General features: G+C 45.1%; 1 protein-coding gene across 1 annotated transcript in view; it reads right to left on the reverse strand.

Moving 5' to 3' along the window:
- Positions 1-1,005: 1,005 nt before the first annotated feature.
- Positions 1,006-15,168, reverse strand: part of rhbdl1 (rhomboid, veinlet-like 1 (Drosophila)) — a 79,532-nt gene continuing 65,369 nt past the window's right edge. Inside the window, exons 6-9 of the mRNA XM_088936281.1 lie at positions 7,373-7,473; positions 3,318-3,378; positions 2,324-2,640; positions 1,006-1,094 (exon numbers count right to left, since the gene is read on the reverse strand). Coding sequence (XP_088792407.1) covers positions 2,369-2,640; positions 3,318-3,378; positions 7,373-7,473 — 434 coding nt within the window. The 3' untranslated portion in view covers positions 1,006-1,094; positions 2,324-2,368. The remainder of the gene's footprint in view (positions 1,095-2,323; positions 2,641-3,317; positions 3,379-7,372; positions 7,474-15,168) is intronic.

Here is a 15,168-nt window from a genome sequence, read left to right on the forward strand (position 1 = left end):
GTGTCTGTTCTGCTGGAGACTCCAGCCTGGCGTCACTGCTGTCTGATTTCAGACGTACAGTATGCATGTTCAGAACAGTCCTAGAGGACTATATATAGTAATGAGGGCAAGGGCAAAGACAAGCTTAATGAACGAAACAAAACAATTTTAACAAGCAAGGCTGGATCATGACATTCAGTGCCTTTTTTTTGTGACGGACTTTGACTTAAGAATGCTGAAGTCCTGTTTCTTAAATGCTGTAGTGATTTAATTAAATGTAACCTGGAAATATTGGGTTCCTTTATGGGTTAGTTTTCAAAAGCAAACAAAAAGCATTATATAAGCAACTGACGTGGGCCGTATTCTGAAGAAACCTGAACTTGTCTTCCAAAGGCATGCTTGTCAAGAGAACGTCTGCACATGAAGTAGAGGTCTTACCCATTATTTCCAAAAAGGAACCTAAGAAGGAACAACATGCTCATTAATTGTGCATCATCTCATTCAGATTGCTTATGGCCTCATAAGACCGCAATCTAGCTGAATCAAAACCCATAACTCTGAGAATTCAACTGAAAGATCCCTGTTTTGGAAGCACAGGGCAGAAGTGAATAATTTGTTACTCCCGAGGGATGAAAGGCCGAGGGGAAATGCACCTTTAACTTTTCTTTGTGTGTATCGTTTTCGAGGATAAAGAAAAGGTTTAATCCAGCAGAAAAGGTTTCTAACGAATGAACAGTAACCAGAAAAAAGGCAACGTTATATTCCTTACAGACATTCCTCTACAAATGTGTACCGTCCCCGGGATTGAGACACTGTGGTGCAGGCAGTGTGAGCAGGCCCCCTGAGCCCCCGAAGACACAGAGGACAGGAGATGACTCTGTGAGGGTCCTCGGCCTACGTGTCTGTCTCTGCCTGGAGTGGTGCAGACCGGTGTCCCAGGGGCTTCATCAATCCCACTGAGGAAGGGAGAAGGCGATGGGAGCTCTTTAAATAAAAGATGCTTCAGTGGAGTTTAAACAAGATGGGTTTTTTTTTTCTCCGTTGGGAACAGAGGTCCAGTGATGCTGAAGATGGGTGGATTCCTAAAGTCGATCAGGCCAGGTAATGGGTAGAACCTTTAAAAAAATGCCACATTAGTGAAACATTAGTGAAACTGTGGGGGGGGAGCAATTTACACTGCTCACGTAATTCTTTCTCATTTTGCGTTTTCACTGTGATTGAAAATGTCTCACCGTGCTTTCTCAATGCTCTGCTGCACTCTATTATAATATACTAGATAATAAACCTTGAAAAGGAATTTGAATGCAGTTCCTGGTGTGCTGAAACTTTCAGACCTTCAGCTGTGATGGAGAGGTGACAATAAAAGCTCTTTCATATTAAACTGTGGTGCTAATAGAAGCTTAATAGAAGTGCAATGAGACGACCTAACAACCCCCCTTTCCAAGCTACAGAGCAATACTGAAGTTCCTGACTGCGGATAATCACAGGGTAGGTTCTTTTCATCTGTTTTTAATGCACAACTTGTTTTCTACTCTGTTTCCCCCTGGTAGAGAAGTGAGGTACTGTTGGACAGACCAGTGTTGCTTAAGTGTTCCAAAACACCTGAAGCGGTCAATCACAAAAACCACACTTTATTTTTTGAAAAGAAAGATTTGTTACTAGACTTTCTTTGTTAGAAATACACCAGGCCACACGTCCAGCTGGACAGAACTGCTCTCGTCGGGAATGCGCTTCACCAGCGAAGAGGAGCTTTCGGCGTTTCGGCTCAAAAGTAGGAGCATGCGTGTGGTTGGTGAAAACTCCGATAAGGGGGGGCTTCCTAATGGGGGTGGCTGTTGTAAGGGTTGAGGAAATTGAGAATATTTAGCATCTTATATGACCAGGTCCTCCGAGAACTCAGATGAGGCCCGGGCCGTTTCACATTGTGAGGCCCCCTCGTTGTTTAGGAAGAGGGGTAAAAACTATTTTAATGTAAAGGATGGCATGATGGGAAGATTAAGGCGGGCATTGCGAAACTCCTAAAGAATGGGAGATTCAGCACTGAAAGGGGGACATTTTTTCACAGCTGTAGTCAAGAATCACAGCATGTGGTAAAAGTTCCAAATTCGTCTCGAGTCGAGAAACACAGCCAAAGGGTTAAAGTGGAGGACCAGGCACCCTGGGATGGGGTGAGGCCCCCTGTGAAGTGAGGCCCGGGCCAAATGGTCCCACTGGCCTCCCCTCTCGTAGGGCCTGAACATGACGACCTCATATTAGACGAGGGGTGTCCTCGCTCCTTTTTAATCGGGCACGGCTGGGCTGAGGGTGAGGCTGAAGCTGTATGGGCTGCAGCGTGTTGAGTTACCTGGCTGGAGTGCGCTCAGGAGAGGGGTGTGTGGGGGGCGTCCATCTACGGAGGCGGCGGGATCTGCACCCCCAGCAGCTCGTAGGCGAAGATGTTCCAGAAGATGGCGAAGAGGAGGAAGGTGGCGAAGGCGAAGATGACGACCCACCAGGAGCACTGGCGCTGCAGGCTCTCCTCGTAGCTGCGCAGGATCAGGAGCCCCATGCTGATGCCCACCACGGCCCCAGACAGGTGCGCCATGAAGCTGGGCTGGGGGCCGGAGGAGGGCAGCGGCGGGGAGAACCGCAGCCACACGGCCCGGCCGACCTCCGAGCTCACTGAAGAGGAGATGGGGCGGCAGGGGGGGGCCACAGGGCCCGGGAAAACGAGAATGAAACAATAAGAGGGGCCACAGCGAGACAATCACTAGAAAACAGTAGGACCCTTCAGGATACGCCCTGGTGACACTTTCTGAAAGAATTAAAGCCTTATAAATAGTGGAAAGCCAGAAGCGCACTTGAACCCATTTTCTAAATTATTTCCTGATCTAAATTCTTTCAGGATCCAGTAAACGTGTTATTTAAAAGGGCCTGTGGTATTTAGTAGTAATGAATGGCTTATATATTCCGGGAGAGATAGCATCGAACTTTCAAGAGTTTCGTTATCTGAGGTTAATTGTTGAGTTATTCGAGGTCACAGCTCAAGGGACACGCCTAATGGATGTGCAGAGAGATACTGTCTATAAAGCTCCTAGGATCTTATTGTTAGCCAGCTTTAAGGCAATCCTTGTGGCTGGCCTGCCGTAAGCATATATGGTCAAGCAGACTAGCAGAGAAGGTGTTACCTGTATATTGAAGACGTGTTTCAGCAACTGTCACCACGTGTATTTTTGGGTGTCTATTGTAGCTTTGTAAGCTTACGCTCAGTAACAGGTCCCATGAGGGATCTCCAAAGCTTGATATGTATGAGAAGCCAATGCATACTCTTGCAAGCTGACAAGTGAAAATGGACTTACTGCACACAAGGGCCAAGATCATCCTGAGCAGCTTATATGGACACCGCATGCCTGCCCAGTTCTGAAACAGAGAGAGAGCCACAGCAGACAGTATCAGACCCACAGAGTTAGAGTTTTTAAATATGCACCAGGGCAGTGTCAATGCCACCTGGCACTACCTGAGATGCTTTTACATGTTTTTAAATGTCAGTAGACCCTGGCTTTAGAGAAAACCCAGCTTCTTCTGAATCCGCAAACTGAATTATTTTGTGCTTTATGCCCACCCAATTTGGAAACACCAACTGTTAATCAACTCAGCACACTGCAACAATTCTCGCAGTGCCCACGAAGCTGTTCATCATCGGAGGTGCTGCAAGTGCCACAGAGCTTTACAAAGGAGCTGGCAGGCTCTCGCTGGCATCGGCACCCGCCAGGCCCTGGGGTTGCCCCTGGGATGCAGTTGACACAGCTGGATTGTTGCCAGGTATGGTCCTGATTTAGAGACAGTTTCAAGCAGTATGCCCAGCCCTGGCTGGAGCTGGACTGAAATCAGAGGAAGACAGAAATCTGGCAGTAGTAATAAGCCAGTACAGAGTGTGTGTGTGTATGTGGGTGTCTGTATGAGTTTCTGCATGGATATCCTATGTAGGACAAAATGTCAGAGACTAAGCCATTGCAGAACAAGTGCCTGTAGATAACACAGCATCTGGGAGGTGGGTGGAGGGGGGGCAGAGGAAGAATAGGCTGCTGTTTCCACTTTGTCTGCCCTTAGCGGTGCAATCGGTAAAGGCACAGGTTGGGCTCAATGATCACGGGTTCGAGCCTGGGTCATTCAGCAGCGGACCATGACCAACTCCTCCCAAGCAATGACATAGGCCTGGCTGAGCGGCGCCAAGAGCTCTGGTGTTTATGCTGTGCGTATTTTAAAAGTGTCCATCTTGGAAGACATATCTGCTGGAAAGAGGGATATAGAGGTGTACATCTCTTGGGAGGCTTCTGCTCAGATCCAATGCATCTATCTGTGTGGTCTATGAGGTTCCAGTGATGAGCAAAAAATTATAAATCCAAAGACATTTTGCAACGTAAAAGGCTCTGCTCTCGTGAGAAACTAAATAGGAGAGGGCACCCAACCAAAGCTGACAGGATCCGGGGAATGGCAGTGCTTGTAAATTTATAATGCACACAAATAAATGATGAGGGAAAGTAACAAAGACTGAGAGACAGAGACAAGACGCTGGATTAAGCAGCTGAATTTGCCTTTTGCCTGAATGGAGTCGTGCGATTCTGTGAAGTGCAGCTCCTTGGCTTCAGGCTGGTGACCAGGGAAGAGCCTAATTCAATATTACCAACACTGTGTTCAGTCTTCAGGCAAATTCTGTGAAAGGAACCATCAACCTTGGTCATTCCATCTCAGACAACACAGGTGGGACATCCCTTGTGAAAGTAACCCTTGGTCAGTACGCCACATGATTTTTGAGAAACGCTGTGGCGTACTATAGTGAACGTGCTGTAAAAACCATTTGTCAAGATATATCATTGCCCTTCTTCAGTCTAGAGTAGTAACATGAAGAGGAAACCATATCGAACAATTGGACACTGTAGCATATGTACAGTAAAACTGTGGTAAAAGTGGAAAATGGGAAAGTCACAGAATGTAACAGTAGCCAGAAGGATTTATTCATTAGAATTTATTCTGGATCTCCATAGCCAAGACAATTGCAGAGAAAGACAAGAAAATTGCTCTTCTTTGTTTCCTTTTAACCCAAAGTCACCACCTCCTGGTTTGGAAGTGTCATAATAAGGATGAATTAGAGTTGCCGTGGAGCTAGAGTACGTTTTCTGTTTTCATCCCATCTTCTTCTGTTGGCCAGCAGACTGGAGGAACTGCTCGCACTGTTGCGGTCTGCAGGTTGAAAGCTAGCAGGTTCTTTCAAATAGATTTTTGCAGCCAAGGGACTGCAGCAGCCTGCCTTGACACAGCTTCCAAATCTTTCTTTTAACACCTCAACAAACTTCCAGCGGAGAGTGTCCTCGGCTGCACCAATCACGAGTGCAGTGAGAGAAGACAGCAGTGCCCTGCGGCCCTATAAGCCCAGCAGCGTCAGAAGCCAAGGAAAAAAGACAACAGGATGTTTCTTCTGCTCTGTGGTTTTTAAAGGTCAGATATGGACATTTAAGTTATTATTGGCTTTTTTCACGTCCCTTTTTTTAAATGATGTTTTAGGCTAGCAAGTCAGTGTTGGAAAATGGAAACGAACAACGTCAAGAGTCTCGAAAAAGGTGAAACGAATTCTAAGCAAGTTAAGGAATGGTGAGCTTCTTCCTCACCTATAGGCCCAGCTCTTCACCTCTAATAAACATTTAATATCAGTCATGTAAAACATACTCATGGAAGTGTCTCAGTGCCAAGTTTGGACTTGGCAGTCAAGGGGCTCAGGCTCAGGTGGTATACAGTGCCATACATTGCTGCTTCAAGTCTGGGTGATGCCATTTTTCTGACCACTGCCCACGGTGAAAGCTGGGATTAACTGGTCAGGGATCTCACAACTTTCCCCGCGCCACACCAGATCCTGCAGCTTTCGGGGAGCTTGCAGGCTCTTAGTGACATCAGTGTGAGAAGCACAGCTCCTCCTCCAATCAGCGTCGCCTCTCCTATTAGGCGCTGTTGTGCGACATGACGAATGTCTCTGCAGATCCGCACGTTGGAGGAGCCTGTCTGTGCGTCTCATTCAGGAGCTGCTGCTGGAGAGCTGTGTCTGACTAACAGTTGGTGGCTCCAAATTTGGATTGGAAATCAGAAAATGGAAGAAAGAACTTTGGCTTAAAACTGAAATGAGCAAAGGAACAAGTGAGCACAATGACCTTTCTTAGGTACTTTCCTGTTTTTGAATCTTCATACAGGAGAGATCGTCTCCTGAAAACATCCTTGTCCAGGCAGGAGTTACTGCAGTCAGCCTCAGGCTTCGCAATTCTCACTGCAGCTGAGCCCTTAGATAATACTGTTCAACTAATTACTTGCTAATTCATCCAGATTTGGTTATCATTTATTTCAGCTTTCCAGGCCTAAAGGAGTCAAGGACTGAGGAACATCTGTGAAGGATCCTACCCTCAAAAGACAGGAAACTGCCCACTACTGTGCACAAGGCTTGATTATTTGTCTTACACTGACCCCAAATATGCCTTTAGTCAAAATCTTTGAGTAGTTTATTGACAAACCCCACATGAAAAATAATTTGTGTGGAAAACACAAATATACATATATACTGTACATACTGTTTATGCACAAAAGCTTATATGCACTTGAGTTTTCTAACAGTTCTTGTACGACAGTTATGGTAAAAAAACACTTAGTATTTAGTAACTTTAATTTGGTTTAAAAATAAACTTTGATGTATTGTGCAGATTGTACACGTGAGTCCGAATGCAGCTCTTTTTCAGCCATGTAACTGTCTTCTTATTGCTTTAACTGTGTATCAGAGTCAACTCCAATCAAAGGCATTTCAACAAAAATGAAAATAATCAGGCGAAAGACCTCACACAACCGCATAAGCCACTGGTGATGTCTGCTACAGTAATGTGTTGTGATATTATACATTCCCACTCAGTGAAATGATTTCTTCACCATCCTAAATGCTGTGCGCAGTCTGTGAGAAATGGGACATTCCATCACGAATTGAAGATGACAGCACAATATTTCCGGAAAGGAACTGATAAATTACATTTGACTTTCCCAGACTGTAATTCTCCAGGCTCGGAGGGACGGGTTTTTCCAGCTGTAGTGCCGCATGCAAGCAACATAAAGAATTTCGGTCTGCGCAGGACACAGACGTTGGGGAATATGCTAGTGTTGACTTATTTGGTGTCATCTTCAAAACACAGCAAAAGAGAAAAAGAAATAAAAACTAAAATTCTCAGGCACAAGTGCGTTTTCCATCTGAGTTCTAATCTGTAACGTGTATTATCTGTGGCTCAGGGATAAAGCCACCCAGTCTGGGAGAAAAGCCCTCGAAGGAGCCGACACTGTTTTTTGAGGCCTTCGCTAGAGGCCAAGTCAAGATAATAGCAAAGCCGGTTACCATGACGACGTTGGCTAGGTGAGCCGAGCAGAGAGCATAGACTCCCCCGGACCCCCCCACCACCGGGGCTCTCATATCTGTGATGGACACTGTCAGGGAGCCTGCCGAGAAAGAGAGAGCGGAAGAGGGGGGTCAGTATGAAAGAGACAGGAGACAGTTGCAGGAGACAGGCTGAAGGGTAGAGAGCTACTGTACTATAAGGAGCACCTTTCAGAGCATTAGAGAATTACCAGCATAAATGAAAATATCGCTAATGCTACAGCGTTTTAAGAGCAAAGAGAAGCCTAATTCTGCTTTGCGTGTATTAAAATTAAAGTAATGGGTACATGATCATCAGCATGGCGTACTGTGAACTTGACCACGAAAGCAGTTATTATTCTAGATTGACCGACGAATGGACGGACAGGCAACCTAACCACAGAAAGAGAATGAGAGACCCAGAGAGGTCGGATTTCACAGACAGACGAGGACCAGAACCAGAAGCCCGATCAACAAAACTAGTTACTCGCACCCCCTCTCCCCTCACAGACGTGAAGCTGCTCTCTGTTCTGCCAGCACTGCCAGAACAACACACACCAGTTCGGGACTGCCTGCCCGCCTCTAATAAAAACAGCCAGCATGCAAACAGAGGTCCTGATTAACCCGTGTGTTTAGAGGTTTGGCTGTATCCCCTCTCTCCTCAGTTTCCTTTTAAAACTGTATTTGTTCAGCAAATCTGAGCTGTTTTAGCATTCCTGGGCGCCACCTTGTCAAGCTTGTAAGCTCGCCCTGCGTCTCACCCCTTCGGTGCTGAACACCGTTCCGAGAGGCAATAAACACAGTGCTTCACAGAGGTCAGAGCCACTGCCTCTGGTAACAGTTCCAATTAAAAATCTCACACATCTTTTGTTTTTCTTCATGTGAAAACACAGTGTTAGTGTAAGAATAAACTGTTATTCTTAAACTATAATTTAGACCCCTCTGTATGGGCTTGTGACTGGTCTGCTGTCTCTCTGAGGCTGGCACTGCCTTTCCTTACTGCCGCACAAATTATCACTCTCTCTGTACACACAATCAATTTTAGGCACAGGATTCTCATTAAGGTAATAATAAACCGCATTTGTGGCAAAGGTCTCTGGTTTACGACAGCACAGCTCTCATAACACTTCATTTATCCTGACAGCAACTCACTCTGTTAAGACGAAAAAGCCCTGCAGTAGACACCTTTCTGAAAATTGGCCTCTATGGCCGATTTGGCTCCTGCTGCTGAATTTGAACTTATCCAAGACCCTTTGGTTTCAGACGTTTGGCTAGTGAGGCTGACTGCAATGTATTTTTCTGCACAAACGTCCGGAATATTAAATGTTCTTTAAGCGAAACGTGTCAGGGATGTTGTGGAGAGAGTGTTGCACTGATTGCTTTCTACTCCTTTCGGTGCCGTGTCGAAATCCGTCTGCGTGGAGATCTCATCCACACAGCTACCCTCACGGCCATCTTTATCATCCCAGCACCACTCCCTGATAAAGCGCTGTGAAGCTTACTAAAAGACTGAGCAATCCTAGACATCCTCTCAAACTGTTCCTGTGACCTAAGTAAGTGATCATTCATTGTCCTCCAATCTGGGTAGACAGAATAATGTCCAGGGGTTTAAAATTACACCTCAGTCACTCTATATTATTCCTGCCTAACGGAGAGATAAAAAGCTGACATTCATTCTAATTAGTTTTCCAAAATAAGCCTCTGAGTTTTAGTAAAGGCAGCCTGGCTCACTAAGAAGGTTCAGTGCCATTCAAATGTTAGGAATGTTTTATTTTTTTTACAACGAGGTCAGCTGATGAGCTCTTCTTATTACTTAAAATCAATTGATCTGATGACCTCTTACAGCTGTTTCCTGAAAGAAACAAGGGTATTGGCTTCAATAACACGGCAGGGTAACTGGTCCAGGTTCCCACCAAAAGCGCCTCCTGTCCTCAGTTTGAAATGTTTCCCTCCCTTAGTTTCCTTTCAGGGGATCGTGTTGCGTTGTCGAATCAGAAACAAGTCTTTTAATTGGCCTGCAGTGATGAACCCCATTGGCTACATCTACAGAAGTGAGCGAGTCCGGGTGCTGTTTTTGGAAACCTGGCCGGCAGCTCGTGTGCGGGCCTGCGTGGTGTGTGTCTGCGTGTGTGCGCCATTGCTGGGAAAGCACTGCTGCAGTGTCTGACTCCCACCTTGAGCCTCGGGTCAGAGAGAAGGTTACACTAATGGGCCCCTGTGCAAATATCACGAGACAGCACTTAGCGAGGGTGATTATCTGCCTGCGTGTCAGAACGCATTACGCTGGAAAACAAATCCAGCAGTTAGCCAGAGGGCAAATACATTTATTGTGTTATGTAGACAAAAGCAACAATTTTTTTTGCCTTGCATAACCAAGCCTTGATGTGACCTAGCAACTATTAATTAATACAATTACTGCCTGGTAGCCCTTGAGATCTCACAGTCATTGCTGATTATGTAACTTCAACATTGTGTACAGGAAAGTGGCTTTTTATAGTGCAGTGAACAGTCATCTCGGTTTCTGCTTGTATGTTGTGTCCAGATCTCATTATTCCCCAGGTCTGCTGTCGGTATGTTGGGGGAAGGGCAGTTCTCTTAACAGCTCAAGTAGAGGTTCATTCGACTTCGACACTGGAAAGTAGAAGCACACAAGGATTCAGCTGTGCTTCGTGTGTGCAGAAGGAGAGCTGGGGAGAGAGGAAGAGGAGAAAGAGAGAAGAAGTGGGAATGGGCCAGGGGGGTGGGGGGTAATTAAGAGGAAATGGAAGAGGTAGATTACAAGGGCAGGGGTGAAAGGCAGAAGCCAATTCTGCCCTTCTGCTCTTTTCTCTTCAGAATGGGATTTATCTCTACCTGTCGTTTTCCAGATCGCATTCTGATGCAGATCCCCTCTCCAGTTTCATAAAAAGTCTCCACGTGTATCTGAAACCCCAAGGCTGCTGCTGTCTGTGGACTCCAATCGGATTTTAGATAAAAGAGTTTAAGGCCAGAGGGGTGTCAGCTTTGGAGGGGACACTTGGGACACTCCAGACGCTATGCAAATTCACTTCAGCACAAGCGGTAGTATCCCTTGGGGGAAATTGGTTTTCAAGTAGAGTCAAACAAATGCAACAAAAACAGACAAAGAGCACCACCAAAGAATACAGCCCAACAGAGCTTTAGGAGAAGGAGGAGTTGTTTTACACGGATTGGGAGTGAGATCGCAGAGGGGCTGAAAGATTTGCTGAGGCTGTTTACCATTCCATCTCAGGACGCTGAGGCATCTCCCAGGTGGGAGTAGTGTAACATCAGTTTAAACTTGAACGTTTCAATGAAAGTGCAATTAATACCCTAAGGCCTGAGTGGGACAGGTACAATGAAGGCCTGTGGGCACACAGTTCGAAGTGCTTTCCTGCTGGAGTGAGCTCCCCAGCGTGCTCACAGGAGAACGGGCTCAGGTTAAATGAGCTGTGCATCTCAGAATGACAGTGGCGCAAGTCTGCTGGCAGGCACCCTGGTAAAGTCCAATGAGCCATCATTGCACAGCAAACGGAGTACAACCTTACTGATTCAAGCTCACTAACTCTACTGGAGCTTGGCCCATTGTGAAGCACAGCTAGTGCAATTTTATTCCTAAAGACCAGGATCAGATCAAATTGCTTACACGGTAAAATCCGTTTTCATTTCTCCACAATGTCTTGGGTGGCTCCAAATTAATGATCGCGTTTTTATGAGCAGATAATGAAATCTCATTTTAATTGACATGAGAGGAGAAAAGCATTCTTTCGATATATACCCTGTCTACATTCTCCAAACGATACCCCACTGAATACTCCACAGTGGAAGTAAGGATCGCAGGAACGGGTTGGTATTTTGCGCTGGTTTTTGTAGGGAGGGGTTTTATAATGGCGAGATACCGCAGCTGTCAGGCTTCCACCAACACTAACGCTGTAGTCAGCTTGTCAATCATTACTCAGCGAGCACAGCCTGAGATAATAACACCCTAACGGCCAGCCGGGGAAAGGGATCACACTTCTGTGAATCATTTCTCGGTGTTTAATGGGATGTGTCTCCTTCACGTGGATTTATAAAGGAGTTCATGTATCTCTGGGAAAACGGATTTTATTTGCTGTTTCTGTACAGCTTTAACTACACCAGGTGTCGGGTCGGTGGCGGGGGGGGATTTTCAAAGTATCATTTTATTGCTTGACAGTTAAACAATATAAGACAATTCACCTTAAATCGTTCTAAAGTTGTAAAAGAAAACAGAATGCCTTTACTGAAAGAAGTGCTAAGCAGGGTTGTAATTAACACAGCATTTTCAGAACAGTAATCACATGAAGTATCCACCCTAGTTTTTAGCTTTATTTACCGGTTTTCTACTCCTAAATTAAATAGATTTCAGGAGGCATGTTACTCTCTGCATCCTCGTAGAATTTATTTTCTAGTCCGTTAAAAACGGTGAGATGGCTATCAAGTCTTGTACTTATTTACTATTAGTCTATTAGTTGTTAAAAAATAATTTTAGATTTCAGCCAAAACTGAGTCCTCAAAACACCAGATACATTTTAAGTCCATAATAACAAAATATAATTTGAATGTTATTATATTGGGGCCTAACGTATTCTGTTGTGAACTGGACCTTTCCTTAGGCTCTGTTACAAATGTATCCAGCATAGTGGGGCAAAATAGTTTTTAAAGCAAATCAAAAGCCCTGGATCTGAGCTGCACTCCTGAGGAAATTCTAGCACCCCTTAAACATAGAGAGTGTAGTGGGTAAGCTTTTGTGCTCATAACTGATAAGTTGAGGGTTCGAGTCCCTGCTACAGACACTGCTGTTGTACCTTGAGTGAGGTACTGTACTCCAGGTGCTCTAGTCCACCCTGCTGTACAAGTAGGAACCAACATTGCTGTGGAGCAATAACTGTGAGGGACTGGTGTACCATCCAGGGCGAGAGCCACAAGCTCTCTAGCCCAATTATCGCTGCAGAAACCAGGAGGTGCTCTGGCCTGCTGAGCCACTGTGGCTCTGGTCAGGACTTGATCTTTACCTTAAACACAGGAGAAGGCACAAATGACTATTACCTTTCAGGTACCGTACTGCATAGGATTAAACTGATTAGTCACTATCATGAGTTGCTGCTGATAATTGAAATACAGTAGCTATCATTAAATTATAGACCGACTAGGTTTACCTCAATTACACCTCAAACTAAGGAATAAATTACAACCCAAATAGAAAAGCAGAAAGGATTACTTGAGGATCCAGATACTCAATATCCTGAAAGGGATAGATCAAGTCAGCTCGGGGGATTTCTTCTAGAGCAGCAACAGCACAAGGATCCGGGGAAACAAGGAAATTTAGCATAGAGACATCTAAGACACGGAAAAGGATAGACAACTCTGCACAGAGCTTTGAGGAAGTCTGAAGTCTGCAGAATCATGTGGTTGCAGAATTGCTGACTCCATGGAATTCTTAAAGGAAAGTATGGTCTGAACCTAGACTGGATGAAAAGTCCCATCACATTGCAGATAAACATTGCCAAGTGAGTATTTAAGTGTATTAAGTGTATTAAGGCCAGAAATAATCATACAGCCCCTGGACTGCCAGGAAACAGCCTAGTGGGAACACCAGCATCCTTCTGGTCCTGCTTTGGCTGAAGGAGCTGAGGATGAATATTAACTGCTCTTGGCGGATTTCATTCCTGTGGCTCTGGAGCTTCAGAGACACAGAGCGCAAGATGCAAATCAGCTTTTCTTGTGAGTTTTCTAGGATTTATAGTTTTCATCGTTCATCTGCAGGGAGGGGGTGCTGCTGGCGAGGCCTGAGAATCCACGCTCTCCAAGCCAGGAGCAAGGTGCTCTCTACAACCCACACAGCTCACCGGGCACAAGACGCCGCGGGCTTCCTCAAGGAAGTGCCAAAATCAAGACAGGCAGGCCGTTCGCGAGTGAATATGCCAAGTTTCATATTTCAAAGTCACTGGCATCGATCAAGTTCCAAATTCAAAGAGAGCCCTGCGTGTACAGTGACCTGCAGTGTCATGGGCAGTGGCTTTTTGTGTCTCCCTGAATACACAGACAGCAGCAACTTCAGCATCCCAAACCCAGAGATGTTCGGAACTACCTTACGAGGCAATTCAATATTTACGAGGCCCCCCCCACGTACTCGCTGATCATGTTACATTTGCAGTAATTCTGTTTACTCAGAGGCTGAAGGGCATGCAGGGCCTCATCAAATATACATCAGTTACAAAAACAAGCAAGGAAGCCTTTTTAATCCCTCTCAGTTATTCTGCACAGGGTGAGGAGTCCGTAGAGTGGAGCAAGGGAACTATTTACCTAAGAGCTGGAGCTGTACAGGATGCGCTACCCAAGCTACGACTGTCTTCTAAATAAGTGTCTTTTAAGTGACTTGGAGTAAAAACAGCAGGCAAATGCGGCAGGAAGGTCAGCAACTTTCCCTCTTCAGTCACTGTTCACATCAAGAACAGTGAAGGAGAGGCAGGGAGAGGGTCAGGAATGAGCTGGCACACAAGCAGGAATGACTTCTCACACTGTTCACACCCTTCATTTAGACACTGTCATATCTATCAACGCTATGGTCCATATAGATGGGCAATATGATTGCACTTCTTGCATGAGAAGGTTCATAGGCTCTACTGGTCTTTTATTAATGACAGAACTGTATGCCTTTGAAACCGCCAGAGCAAATACCGTTAAACAAATACTAATTTCTGAGTGCGTCTCACTCCATCGGGCCCATTTATTGAAGCTGTTTAAATACTCATTCTAGAAATACCTGAGGTGAACTGACATGTGATGCCTCTTCAGCTTGTAACTGGAGGATAAGGCGCGATCATAAATGTCTGATTCAAATCACCCCTGCTTTTTTAAAACACGCTGGCTGTATCTACACACGTATTAAAGACAGCGAAAAGGTTGGATTTGCTCTTTTAAAACTCTCTTTTTTTTAAGAGCCTGGTTTTCAGAAAACTGTTTCACTTTCAGGAACGTTTTAAAAAAAAAATGAACACCAGATGACCAACCCCAGTCTTCAAAGGAAATGGTGAGCTCTGATTTTAATTGCTTAAATTGAGCTAATTGTTTGGATAAGAAGTTAAATCACTCATTTGTGAGGGAGGGGGGTCTTAATGGTCTTAATCAGGTGTTAATTGAAAAATATTAATAGCTGCAGGAAATTAACCCTGGAGTATAGGGGCAGCCCATCCCTGATCTGGAATATGAGCTTGTGTGGGGAGTAGGAGTGGGACACCTGGCTCACCCAGCTGCTCGTGTCTCACGTCTAGGCCTGAGCTTCTGAGAATAAACACGCCAAATAAGAAAAGCAGGGAAAATTACAGTTGCATTTTGAAAACGAATGAAAGTAGGCTGCATATAAAGTAAAAATCCCCGAGACCATCTGTTCTGGGAGGGAGAAATTTATGTCCTTCTGTTCTCTGATATAATGGGCTCACACGCAAGAAGCCGTTTTTCAAACTCTTTTTACCTCAGAAACCAACTCTCCGCCTTACCCTTGCGCACACAAAAAAAACGGAAAGTACATTTGGAGTGAGTAGGTGGGAAAACACTGTTATTTAAGCCAGCGGGGGTACTCCAGAAATGAAGACTGATTTCTAATGAGTTCTGGATTGTTAAATAACACGCAGGGAGAACTTGCTTTTTTTCTTTTTAAATAATGAATGTAGTTAAAAAAAAAAACGGAAAGCCGGAGCTGGGTTTAAGTCATTATCTTTAATCTTCCTCCAGAACTGCGCAGTGCCAACAGCACTGAGCAC

This window comes from Atractosteus spatula, chromosome 18 (genome assembly GCF_055471065.1).
Source record: "Atractosteus spatula isolate fAtrSpa1 chromosome 18, fAtrSpa1.hap1, whole genome shotgun sequence".
NCBI classification, from domain to species: domain Eukaryota; kingdom Metazoa; phylum Chordata; class Actinopteri; order Semionotiformes; family Lepisosteidae; genus Atractosteus; species Atractosteus spatula.